Source organism: Myxine glutinosa, chromosome 12 (assembly GCF_964187855.1).
Source record: "Myxine glutinosa chromosome 12, kmMyxGlut1.1, whole genome shotgun sequence".
NCBI classification, from domain to species: Eukaryota; Metazoa; Chordata; class Myxini; order Myxiniformes; family Myxinidae; genus Myxine; species Myxine glutinosa.
This window is the reverse complement of record NC_136272.1, coordinates 29,611,233-29,624,155: the sequence shown is the minus strand read 5'-3', so window position 1 is coordinate 29,624,155 and position 12,923 is coordinate 29,611,233. Positions and strand designations below refer to the sequence as shown.

The window sequence follows — 12,923 nt, the reverse complement described above, 5'->3', positions numbered from 1 at the left end:
ATATGAGCGCCAACACATTTTGGGCGGACGGACGGACAGACACCAACGTGATTTTGAGGGTTTTCTAAATACAAGTCAAGAATGCATAAACGGACGTTGCTGAAATTTCGAACATATTACCTCAATGTACAAAGCATTAATACTTCTGAAATTTGCAGCCGATTTCGTCCAGTAGAAGCGGAGAAATGTATTTTCAGTCGCCATGTCAAAGCTGCACACAGAGAAACGATCCCTTACATAAAGGGAGGGGCACTTTGCACGTCCCTTTGATTTGGGATCCTCATTTATAAAAGTTCCTAAAAACGTCATAAAAGAGAAAGGGTGGAGGTGGGACGCCGAGGTTGTTTGCCTCGTGCCCGTGCTGGTTCTCGACGCACCTGCGCATCACCGAACTCTGCTTTTCGCTTCGCGAGCGCAGGGTAATAAACAACAATATTAACAACAATTTTCAGAAATAAAAAGTATAACGTGATACCCGTTGGCCGCTGCCGAAGATATATATCAAATTAATTCATGTGACGAGGGGGACTGCTGGTCCATTGTACCAGGATACCAATTAATAGACGTACGTAATTAATACACAAAGTAACACACACACACAATCATCATCATCATCATCATCATTTATAGTATTTTATAATAACGTGACCCCCTAATCTCACCTGCAAACCACTTGGTGAGGTCTTTACAAGCTGGTAAAATAACTCTTTCCCGGGACTTGTGCTAGAACGAGGAGCCTTTTTTGTTTCAGATTTGCCCCTTTTGTACCGAACTAAGTTAATTTCGGTAATACTGTCACCTGGACTACTGTCGAGTTAAACATCGGGAAAACCGTGTTTTAAATCATCACGTGACCATGCTTTATTTGAGATGGAGCATTTCCCTTTGCGCCGTTTATCAGATTGTGGACCACGATCGGTGGGGTCGGGGCCCCGAGATATTGGGGAGGGCGTGTTATCTGGGGGCCCCGTGCAATTGCAGGGGATACACACCGCTAACGCTGCCACTACCTCTATCACGCCAAAATATTAACCTGAGTAGCTTTCAAGTCATTGCATTAGGCACTTGATGTGTACTCGAAGGCGAGTGACAGAGGCAGCTAAACAAGTCAATTTTCTAAACAAGGCAATTTTTAAAAAAAGCAGCAAAATATTACTGTAAAAAGTTGTTGGAGATGTATGGCATGCTGAAGTATAGACAGTAAAGACCATTAATTACGTGGTCCCCAATTGGTAGACCGCTGTCATTTGCTGGTCTCTGTTGAGATAAAGGTTAAGAACCATTGCTCGTCTCGGCTAACCTGCCACCAAAATCATATTCTGTTCTAAAAACCTTCACGCTTTCATTCCTCTTTTTTTCCCCACATCTGGAACAAACTCCCTCACTCTCTTCAACCCACTCCTCCCTCCAGGTCTTCAAAACAGCTGTCCACCACCATCTCTTATCTTCCCCCATCCAAAACCTTGATCTTTTCGACCTCCGCTAATCCACCCAAAACCCACCTCTGTTAACGTCAAATTCCCTGTTTTTTTTTTCCCCTGAAAGTCCCTGTGGTGTCCATCTTGTTTATCCTGTATACCCCACCCCATTGTTCCCTATTGTTGTTGCGCTTCCCTCTCCCACCTCCTCTTGACTACTGCTTTCTCTGTTATATGTTTTATGTGTTAGCTCCTACATGAGCCTCGACTTATTATACAAAAAAAAAATTTGTATAAAATTTCTGCTCTATGAAAAAAAATTGGATTGAAAACGAAAGAAAGATTATTGCATTGAAATTGCATTGCAATCGATCAGGGCTAAATCATCCAACAATAAGTACAGAAAGTGGGAAGAAAAACATCATTGCATTGGAGGGGGAGGGAGTGGGGTTGAAAGAAGTGGAAGAGCTTCAAAAACACAATTGTGGGAGGGTGGGGGAGAGGGAGGGGGGAGGAGGGGATGATGGGAGCAGGAGAATACATATTTTAAAATGTTCACAAAAACGGTTCTTAGTAATGAGCATCAACACAGCAACACGACTAATTTAACCGACTAATTTAACTGGCTCACTTGGAGCGTCCTTCTGTCCCCGACGGGAAAAAGCCAATATCACTCTCTGTCCATTTCTCTGCTCCGTGCGGGTGTCCAGCCTTTTAAACTCACGGTGCACAGCAAGGTGTTTGGCCGCCCGCACTGCCTTGTCTTCTGGGGCCTTGGAACGCATTAGATGGGTGTTAATATGGTGAGAAAAGTGAGGGACAGTGGAAGGAAGAAGCTTAGAAGAAAAGTTAATACAAACAATGAACATGGTTCAATAAGAGGTGAAACACTGCATCACATTTGAGGTGACCCAAAAATGCAAGTAGGGCTACATGGGATTATAATATCCTTTTTCTTCCTTAAAGCAACAAACTATGCAAGCAACCGCTCACCCCCTCCAACCCCTACGCTGTAACAAACAATGCAAGCAAGCAACCGCTCACCCCCTCCAACTCCCACTCTGTAACAAACTATGCAAGCAACCGCTCACCCCCTCCAAACCCCACTCTGTAACAAACTATGCAAGCAACCACTCACCCTCTCCAATCCCCCACTCTAACAAACTATGCACGCCACCGTTCACCCCCTCCAACCCCCACGCTGTAACAAACTATGCAAGCAACCGCTCACCCCCTCCAAACCCCACTCTGTAACAAACTATGCAAGCAACCGCTCACCCCCTCCAACCCCCACGCTGTAACAAACTATGCAAGCAACCGCTCACCCCCTCCAAACCCCACTCTGTAACAAACTATGCAAGCAACCGCTCACCCCCTCCAACCCCCACGCTGTAACAAACTATGCAAGCAACCGCTCACCCCCTCCAACCCCCACTCTGTAACAAACTAAGCAACTCCCACCTCCCCCATCTCTTACTTTCCATGCTCGTGTCCAACTGTTGTATCACTGCAGTTCATGCCCCTCATCACCTCGCTCTTCCACGAGCCTTGAACTTGAAAAGAAAAAATAAATGTTCATTGAGGTATGCCAACCTCTTCAAAGTTTATCTCTTGCCTTGAAGCAGGGTTTACACATGAAAATGTCTTAATGGTCTTTCCGATGACCATTAGCATACGTCTGTCAACATTGCGCAGGTGATGGGGTTTTGCAATCACATGTGTGTGCATGTGCGTGTCTGTCCAGGCCAAACGATTTTACCATTTGAGCTTTTGTCATCAAATTTTCACCAAAACTTTATTATGATAATACGGAGAAGTCAAATGAATAAATTTGTCAAAAGGTCAAAGGTCAGTATCATATAAAATCATCAATTTTCATACAATTGACCTGAAATTTAAATTTACCATTTGAGTTTTGTCATAAAATTTTCAACAAAGCTTTATTATGACAATATGGAGAAGACAAATTAATAATTTTGTCAAAAGGTCAAAGGTCAGCATCACAAAAAAGTCAATTTTCATTCAATTGACCTGAAATTTTAAGAATTTGCATATTGGGTCACTGAATTGGCTCACCAATCAAAAACTAGCAGCTGATTTTTTTTTTTAGATCAATAGGTCAAGGTTGCGTAAATTCACCAATTTTTACCCCATTGACCTGAAATTAAGAATTTGCATATTGGGTCACTGAATTGGTTCACCAATCAAAAGTTGCAAGCCAATTGTTTGTTTAGATCAAAAGGTCAAAGGTCAAGGTTGCGTTAAATCATCAATTTTTATTTTGTATTTTTGTTTACCGTTTTCGTTATTTTGAGCATATTAGGCTATGAGCCAGACCCCCCAAATTGACCGGTCGGTACCATACAGATGGAGTAAGGCTCATTGTGATTTTTAGCAAGATATATGTCCCTAGATATGAAAAAAAAGTGATAGCAGTGTATAACTCTTGGCCATCTCTGTGTTATCACCCGAAATATTATTATAGGCTATGAGCCAAGGGGGTTGGTCGGTACCATACAGATGGAGTAAGGCTCATTGTGATTTTTAGCAAGATATATGTCCCTAGATATGAAAAAAAAGTGATAGCAGTGTATAACTCTCGGCCATCTCTGTGTTATCACCCGAAATATTATTATACGCCCGCTTCGCTTCGCCAAAAAATGTGATATTTGCTAAAATTGGAATAAATATGTTTTTAAGGACCACAGAGTGCCAATAATTTGCATACTGGATGCCAACTAATATAGTAATAGAAATATAGAACATTTGTGGGGGTTATTTATCAAATTTTTGATACAATGACAAAAAATATGTTAAATTTAGTGAAAAAGTGGTCGAAATCGCTTCGAGTTCAGAATTCACATTGTACATTTTTGTCAATATTTCAAAAATGAAAACTCCCAGAGTAACATTTGACCCCTCAAAATCTTCGCAAGGAACCTTCAGTCAAGATGGTTGAACGGTTGGTTGAACGGTTAGGGGGTATGGTTGAACATATTTTGAACTTTGCCAAAATATGTGCCCTAAACAACCACCATATTACAAAGTAATGATATATTCCGATGCAGTGGTTCCTTGCGAAGATTTTGAGGGGTCAAATGTTACTCTGGGAGTTTTCATTTTTGAAATATTGACAAAAATGTACAATGTGAATTCTGAACTCGAAGCGATTTCGACCACTTTTTCACTAAATTTAACATATTTTTTGTCATTATATCAAAAATTTGATAAATAACCCCCACAAATGTTCTATATTTCTATTACTATATTAGTTGGCATCCAGTATGCAAATTATTGGCACTCTGTGGTCCTTAAAAACATATTTATTCCAATTTTAGCAAATATCACATTTTTTGGCGAAGCGAAGCGGGCGTATAATAATATTTCGGGTGATAACACAGAGATGGCCGAGAGTTATACACTGCTATCACTTTTTTTTCATATCTAGGGACATATATCTTGCTAAAAATCACAATGAGCCTTACTCCATCTGTATGGTACCGACCAACCCCCTTGGCTCATAGCCTATAATAATATTTCGGGTGATAACACAGAGATGGCCAAGAGTTATACACTGCTATCACTTTTTTTTCATATCTAGGGACATATATCTTGCTAAAAATCACAATGAGCCTTACTCCATCTGTATGGTACCGACCAACCCCCTTGGCTCATAGCCTATATGGAAGAAGACATCTGAACACAAACGGATGCGGACGGGCTTTGCATTTTCAGATGCTTTCTAATTTGAAAAATGTAATCCTTTTGATGTCAACACCCCCTCTAAAATACTTGATACTCCTGCACACAAACTAACTGAAAGTTTCATCCCATGTTAAAATCCTTCAACGATGCCTAGACATCTCCAAGATCCATAGATTGCAAAATATATTTTGATCATGTCTAAAGGTAATCTGTTCTCTCAAACAGAGTTTAGTCACGTTGTTTTTGTGTGCGAGCATAAACCTTAAGAACCACTTCTTTTTCCGTGCCTTGTTGCATCAGAAAGTTCGAGAGGATTTGTCTCTCTTCCTCATTCAGCAAGTCATTTGCATCAATTTCTTCATTCTCGATCACCTATCAAAAAAAACAAAAACAGACAATGATGACATACAGGGACGTGCAACTTAAATTCAATTTGTTTAGTCACGTCACAGAACGCTGCAACAACACAACGTGAGAATGACAATGTCCTGCTTGCCTTCTATCAATTCTTGTACCACTCACTTCAGGATCTGTGGATGGCAGAGGAATCACAGTATCAGTGAGATGTACAATGTTGCCTTCCTCGTCGATCTCGTACACCAAAAAATCTGAATACCTTGGGGAAAGGAAAGAGTTGACATAACGTTTGAGGACCAAATATTGATTACTTTTATCACTCTAAAATTATGTCACTTTCAAAATACATTTGCTGTGGTGTATAGCAATGCTGATTCCAAATTGCTTCAAAAGAATTTCCGTTAAATATAATGGACGGTTGGAACAGTAGCATCAAATCCGACGCGAATCGACTTAATGCCAACAAAGTCCCAAAACTACTGAAGGAACTTGTCAATTTTTTGGACTCGAAATGTACTTTACAGAAAAAAACTGGATGAGACACAGTAAACATTGGCGAGTTAAATATTTATGACGTATACTGTACAATGCTCGATGACCCAAACAGAGTCGACTCAAAATCCTCAGCAAAAAAAAACAATCATAGGCACTTCACGTTCCACACTACCCACAATACCCACACTTCTCCCCCCCCCCCCTTCCCCTCCCTCCCCCTCAAGCTTTTATCCAACCCTATGTACCTATTAATTGATGAATGGAGAGGTAAACAAGGATTTTACCTTTCCTTAAGAATCCCAGAGAATCCAGCCTCGGTGCCAACATATTCTGTGATTTCCACATCTGGCTCCATCAAACCATGGTGCATGGCTTCCGCAAATCTATTCTCTTGCTGTTTACCGCTCTCATCTTTCTCAACCCCACTCTGCTCGTCAGCTCTTCCAACATCGCCTCCTTCCTGCCATTCTTCATTGGCTACTTCCGCATGGAGTATCTCATCCTGAATTCCTTCTTTCAAACCCTCCCCCGTGGTCTCCTCTTCCATATCCTCATCTACTATTTCCTCTTCCTCCTTCTCCTTCTCCTTTTGAATCAATGCCTTCACTTTATTTTCTTTCAAAACTCTTTCTTCAACTTTTTCAGACACTCCAACTTTACCGCTCACACCTCCTGTCTCTAATGCATGCCCTCCCTCAGAGTCATCATTCTCTTTGAATGGTGACTCTGCTTTTATCTTGGTATCCCAGGAACCTGGGCAGTCTTCTCCAGATCCCTTCTTGGTTTTCAATGCCTGTACATTTCCTGCCAAACTCTGTTCCTTTTCTTCCTCATTTCCCTCCCTCCCTTCTGTCGAATCTGCAAAAGAATACAGAAATTTTTACTGCTATACGCACGACAACATCCTTGCTATAATTCACAGACCGGTGTGTGTTTGCCCGTTTGTCATGCTACTCATCCTACAGTTCTGGCCTGATTACATTCAAACTTGCTACATAGGATCAGCATGCCCACAATTAATGTATAAGGGTGTTTTTATATTTGCCAGTGGTCCTGAGGAGGGGGGAGGGGGGGGAGGAGGAAGGGTGGTGGGGACGCAAATTCTCTATGTAAATGTGTATTGTGTAGTGCCGCCGCAGGTGGGAGAGGGTATTACAAGTCCCACCTTTTTCTGCACAGTATTCCTGTTCCCACATTTTCCAGTGCAATGAGGTGTTTTGAATTTCGCAGCGAGAGTTATTGTGGAGAGGTATTTTGAATTATGCAGTGATAGGTATACTGAAGAGGTATTTTGAATCACACGTTTGAATAGGGATACACCCTCTCCTGGCTTCCAATACAATACAACTTCACGTATCATGCTCACCTGATCCATCCTTAATGGTTTCTGACAGCCGAGCACATTTTGCTGGGGGTTCTTCATCAGACAGGGTCGACATCTCAGCGACGCAATAGATACCTACACAAGGAGGAAATACATGCATGAGGTTAGGCCCGAGAGAAAGATAACCTCCCCCTCCCTCCCTATCCCCCAACCCCTCCATTCCAAATCCCCTCAAAATTGAAAATCTATAAAAAGCTAATATTAATTTTTCACTATAAATCCTCCATTATGCAAACCACGTTTGGTTTGACCAGGTGGAGTGACCACTGAATCCTAATTGATAATCTGAGATGAGGCTGGTGGAGAAAAGGAATGATTTTATGTCAACTGCAATAAGGACATGAACCACGACGTGAGACCATGACAATCACAACTACATATGGGCAGGGTACAGCCCGAAGTACCCCGTGGGGGACCCCACTCCCTCTCGTCAAAACTCAAGGTGGGGAACCCGATCGAAGCAAGGGTGGAAATCATTCCATTTATGATGACGAAACGTCTGATGCCTGACGTGGAGATCGGTTTCTGAGGTGACATAGTTACGAACCCGAAGGATCGGTAACCGACACAATTTCGGTCTTCGAGGCCGGCCAATAGGCACAGTGTGACCAGAAGGGACGAGGTTCTCCTGACCACGTGGCCCTCGACTTGGTGGGGTTTGTCCGCACAATGTGGGCGCTTCAGGATGAACTTTAGCCGGGGAGCGTTTGGGCGCCCCGGTCTGATACTGCCGCCCACGCGTAGAACAACGTGTGAGTGCACGTGGGTCCCGGCGGTCCCACTGGCCTAGCGCTACCAGGTTTAGACAGCGAAATCCGTCCCCGGGCACCGGCACCTACTCCCGGAAGTCGAGAGAATAGCGGCGCCAGGCACGGTAGGACACCCGCGGAGCCCCGGCGGACCAGGGACACGCGAGCCTACGCGTTAGCGTGCTACGGCGGAACCAACGGCTTCGGCCACGGCCAGGTCGATACTCGGCCCGGCCGCACCGGAAATGAACTGGTTCGACACCCGCGTTGTAGTTGTACAAGTTGTAGTAATAGTAGTAGTAGTAATAGTAGTAGTAGTAGTAGCACAAGTTGTTGTATTTGTAGTAGTAGTCGTACAAGTTGTAGTTGTAGTAGTAGTCGTACAAGTTGTAGTTGTAGTAGTAGTCGTACAAGTTGTAGTTGTAGTAGTAGTCGTACAAGTTGTAGTTGTAGTAGTAGTAGTAGTCGTACAAGTTGTATTTGTAGTAGTAGTAGTAGTAGTAGCACAAGTTGTTGTAGTAGTAGTAGTAGTAGTAGCACAAGTTGTTGTAGTAGTAGTAGTAGTAGTAGTAGTAGTCGTACAAGTTGTAGTAGTAGCACAAGTTGTTGTAGTAGTAGTAGTAGTAGTACAAGTTGTAGTAGTAGTCGTACAAGTTGTAGTAGTAGCACAAGTTGTTGTAGTAGTAGTAGTAGTAGTAGTAGTAGTCGTACAAGTTGTAGTAGTAGTCGTAGTAGTAGTAGTAGTAGTAGTAGTCGTACAAGTTGTTGTATTTGTAGTAGTAGTAGCAGTCGTACAAGTTGTAGTAGTAGTAGTAGTAGTATTAGTAGTAGTATTAGTAGTTGTATTAGTATTAGTAGTAGTAAAGCAAATAACGTTACAGGAAATGAAGATTCTGTGGCGCTCGTAGCTTCACGTAACAGTGCAGACGTGAATCCGAGTATATTGTATAATTTATTGTTTATATTGTTTATACTATAAACAGAGCTACAGAGGCCTCGACTCTAGATATTTCACACCACGCGCCTTCGGCTAGACCTGTTTCATGACCTTTAAAATGAAAATAGCGCTATTAAGAAGCACCACGTGTATGCACCAAGTATCACGCTTACACAGTGCAACAGGTTATTCCTTGAAAAAAAAATTGTTTTCGTAACGCTTCCTTTAACTTTAAGTTTTCAATCTATTTAAATCCGCCAAGCTTCAAAACTCACCCGATCGTGCCATGCACTTCAGAGCTTGACTCCTCCTCTTCCTCCTATTCCTCTTCTTCTTATTTAGGGATAATGGCGCTTAAAATATGCCATACACCAAAACACTTTGGCAAGAGCCGACAAGTTCAGGAACACGAATTATATCGCTGAACCGGTTTCTTTAACGAATTTAAAACCCCATTTACAGATTCGAGAGCGCTTATGGTTCGCTCATCATGGTATATCCGGTACACCAAACCAGCTGATGCCGACATCACTCGTACACTGTACAGTGTACAGTGGAAATGTCGAAATCCGGGTCCACTCCACTGTACACAGGACATTCCATAAAGAGAGTGCTCTAAATCTTTGGGAGTGCCAGCGAGACTAGACCCGGTAGGGTGACACCCTGTCGTGGGGAGAGTTTTTTTTTTTTTTTTTTTTTTTTGTATACAAGATCGAGGCTCGTGAAAGAGCGAACATTAATCACACAGAAAGACAAACAGACACATAAAACATATAACATCGGGAGCGGTAGACAAGATGGGGGGAGAGGGGGAAGGACACAAACACAACATTTGAGAACAGGGACCGAGAGACATGGAGACATCGAGAGAACTGTGGGAGGGAGAGGGCTTTGGGGGGAGGCATGGGAACGGGGGGGGGGGGTGGGGGTGGTGGGAGGGGTATAAAACATATGGACACTGCCAAGACTTCCAGGAAAGAAGTTGGAATTTCAAACAAGGTGGATCTGGGGTGAATTAGTGGGGGTAGAAAAGATCAAGGTTTTGGATGGGGGAAGATAAGAGATGGTGGTGAACAGCTGTTTTAAAGACCTGGAGGGAGGAGTGTGATTGAAGTGAGTGTGGGAGTTTATTCCAGAGGCGGGAGAAAAGAGGAATGAAAGAGTGAAGGTGAGCAGAGAGCCGAGATTTCGGCAGTTTAACCATCAGAGGGTGGCTGGCAGATCTTGTGCGACCTGTAGGAATATTTGGGGGACAGAGCACAGAGAGAGCTGGGGGAGCAAGGCCGGAGAGGAGTCGGTAGAAGACAGAAAGACCACCTACCTGCCTGCGGTGAGTGAGTGAAAGGCCCTCAGAGATAGCTTAATCGCGGGAGATTCCAATGATTCTGAAAGCTTTGGATTCAACAGCATGAAGCCGAGCCAGGTGTGAGGCAGGAGCACCAGCCCATAGGGGAGAACAGTATTCCATTGAGCTGCGGATGAAAGCCTTGTATGTGGTGAGGAGCTCAGGTGTGCCTAGGAAGGACTTCGCACGACAGAGGATGCCCAGTCGGCGACTGGCTTTGGAGGCCAGTTTGGAAATGTGGTTTTCCCAAGAAAGATCATGGCAGATAGTTAGACCCAAAAGCTTGAGCGACAGAACTTCTTGGAGAGGATTGTTGAGAAAGTAGATGGGAGGGTTGTCCAGTCGATCTTTTCGGAGAGACATAGTAAGAGTGTGAGATTTGTCAGGATTGAAAGACATGTTCCACTTGTTTGACCAGTCTGTGATTTTGTCCAGGTCTTCAGAGAGTGAGGAGGCTGCAGACTGCCGATCTGAGGGAAGAGGAATGGAGTGGCAGAGAGTGGAGTCATCAGCAAAGAGATAGAGAGGATTTTCCAGAGAGTCGGAGAGATCATTGATAAAGACCAGAAAAAGCACAGGGCCCAGCACACTGCCTTGGGGAACTCCAGCCTGAACAGGAAGGGGAGATGAGAGAAATCCATTCAGGGCCACACGTTGACTATGACCAGAGAGGAAGTCCGCAAGCCATGCATGGAGATTTCCATGGATACCATAGGAGGAGAGTTTGGTGAGCAGAGCTGGGTGCCAGACCGTATCGAAGGCACGTGATATGTCAAGGGAGACAGCTCTGATTTCCTGTTTGGCATTGAGGACCTCCATCCATTGTTGAGACAGCAGAAGCAGCATGTCCAGAGTAGAGTGACCTGGTCTGAAACCAAATTGATGATCAGAGATGAAGCCATTGGAGAAGAGGAAAGATTTCATATCCGAAGCAATGATGGATTCCATGACTTTGCTGATAATTGGGAGCAGGCTGATTGGTCTGTAGTTGCAAGGATCTGTTTTTGCACCTTTTTTGTGTAAAGCGGTAATGTTTGCTGATTTCCAGGATGCTGGCAGATGACCTTGAGCAAAAGATAGGGTGAAAAGAACAGAGAGAGGGTGATATAGAGCGGCAGAGCAGGATTTTAGGACCCATGGGCTGATGCCGTCTGGTCCAGTTGCAGAATCAGAGTCGAGGTTTGACAAAAACTCCTCCACCTTGTCAGGAGAGAAGGACACAGAGTCCAGGAGCAGTTGGGTTCGACTGGGAAAGGTGGGAACAGAGAGAGATGGGTTTGGGACGAAGGATTTTGAGGCAAACACAGAGTTGAGGCATTCGGCTTTGTCACGTGCGATGTCAACTGTGTGGCCATTTGAGGTAAGGGAGGGGACGGATGGGGAACAAACACCAGAAACGGATTTGACCAGACGCCACCAGGATTTGGAGGAAGGAGACAGTTTTGAGAGTTCATTCTTGAGTGAGGAGAGATAGTGCTTCCTGGCACTCCTGAGGGTAGACACACACTTGTTCCGAGCTTGGTGGAAGGAACTGAGATTGCCTTCAGTTGGATTTGCCTTCCAAGAGGCAAAGGCAAGTTGTTTCAGGGCAACTGCCTCACCACAAGATTCAGTGTACCATGGACGGGAGGAAGGGTAAGACAACTGAAGGCGAGATGGGATAAATCTGTGCATGAGAGAGATCAGTTTGCTTTGGAAGAATTCCCAGGAAGAATTGATGTCAGAGGCAGTGGAGATGGGAGACCAATCCAGACGATTGATGGCTGCTTGAAGACCGTCCCAGTCGGCCTGAGTGAAATGCCAGACTCGTCGACGCTGAGGAGGCTCTCTGAGAATGGCCAGAGAGATGTCCACTTTGACAAGCACATGATCAGAAGAACCGATTGGAGCAGAAGAAGAGCAGCAGACATTAGCAGGGAAGTTTGTCATAACCAAGTCTAGAAGAGAAGATACTCCATTGGCTGAGATCCGGGTCGGGAAATTGACAGATTGTGTCAATCCCAGTGAGTCACAGAAGTCCTTTGCTGAGGTGCCATGACTGGTGAGAGAGGAACCCACACCCAACCAGGTGGCATGATGACAGTTGAAGTCACCACATATGAGGAAGAGAGAGTTGGGATGAGTGGATAGAAGTTGGTCCATGTTGTCAGACAGTGAAATGTAGATGGAGTCATCACTGTTTGGGGGACGGTACAGAACACATATGAACAAAAGGTGGGAGCGGAGAGGAAGCCGTAGCCAGAGGTACTCCTGGGGGTGAGGAGGAGAGAGGGCAGTGCAAGGAGAGTGAGGAGGAGAGAGGGCAGTGCAAGGAGAGTGAGGAAGAGAGTTTTTGATAAAGATCGCCACCCCACCACCAGGCCGAGGCTCAGGTCTATCATACCGGAGGAGGGAGTTGAGGGTACCTTCGTCAAATTACATCCGGTTGATTGGGTTAAAATGGCAATGCTTCATTATTAAACCGCACAACCATGAAGAATAATGGGTCAGACTTAAAAAAAAAAAATTGGCCCATCAGGAATGAATTTCCATT

The 12,923-nt window shown here is 44.2% G+C and overlaps 1 protein-coding gene across 6 annotated transcripts in view; it reads right to left on the bottom strand.

Annotated features, from left to right (window-relative positions):
• LOC137438020 (pseudouridylate synthase 7 homolog) overlaps positions 1-12,833 on the bottom strand; it is a 57,073-nt gene extending 44,240 nt beyond the window's left edge. For 2 of the 6 annotated variants that reach the window (XM_068132873.2, XM_068132874.2), the window contains exons 1-6: positions 9,321-9,458; positions 7,342-7,434; positions 6,260-6,833; positions 5,646-5,739; positions 5,385-5,495; positions 2,050-2,191 (exon numbers count right to left, since the gene is read on the bottom strand). In XM_068132873.2, the coding sequence (XP_067988974.2) occupies positions 2,050-2,191; positions 5,385-5,495; positions 5,646-5,739; positions 6,260-6,833; positions 7,342-7,434; positions 9,321-9,333 (1,027 nt within the window). In that variant the 5' untranslated portion in view covers positions 9,334-9,458. Of the gene's footprint in view, positions 1-2,049; positions 2,192-5,384; positions 5,496-5,645; positions 5,740-6,259; positions 6,834-7,341; positions 7,435-9,218; positions 9,239-9,320; positions 9,459-12,773 lie in introns of those variants that run through there. The other 4 variants (XM_068132871.2, XM_068132875.2, XM_068132872.2 and 1 more) reach the window with 3 other exon arrangements.
• Positions 12,834-12,923: the final 90 nt, after the last annotated feature.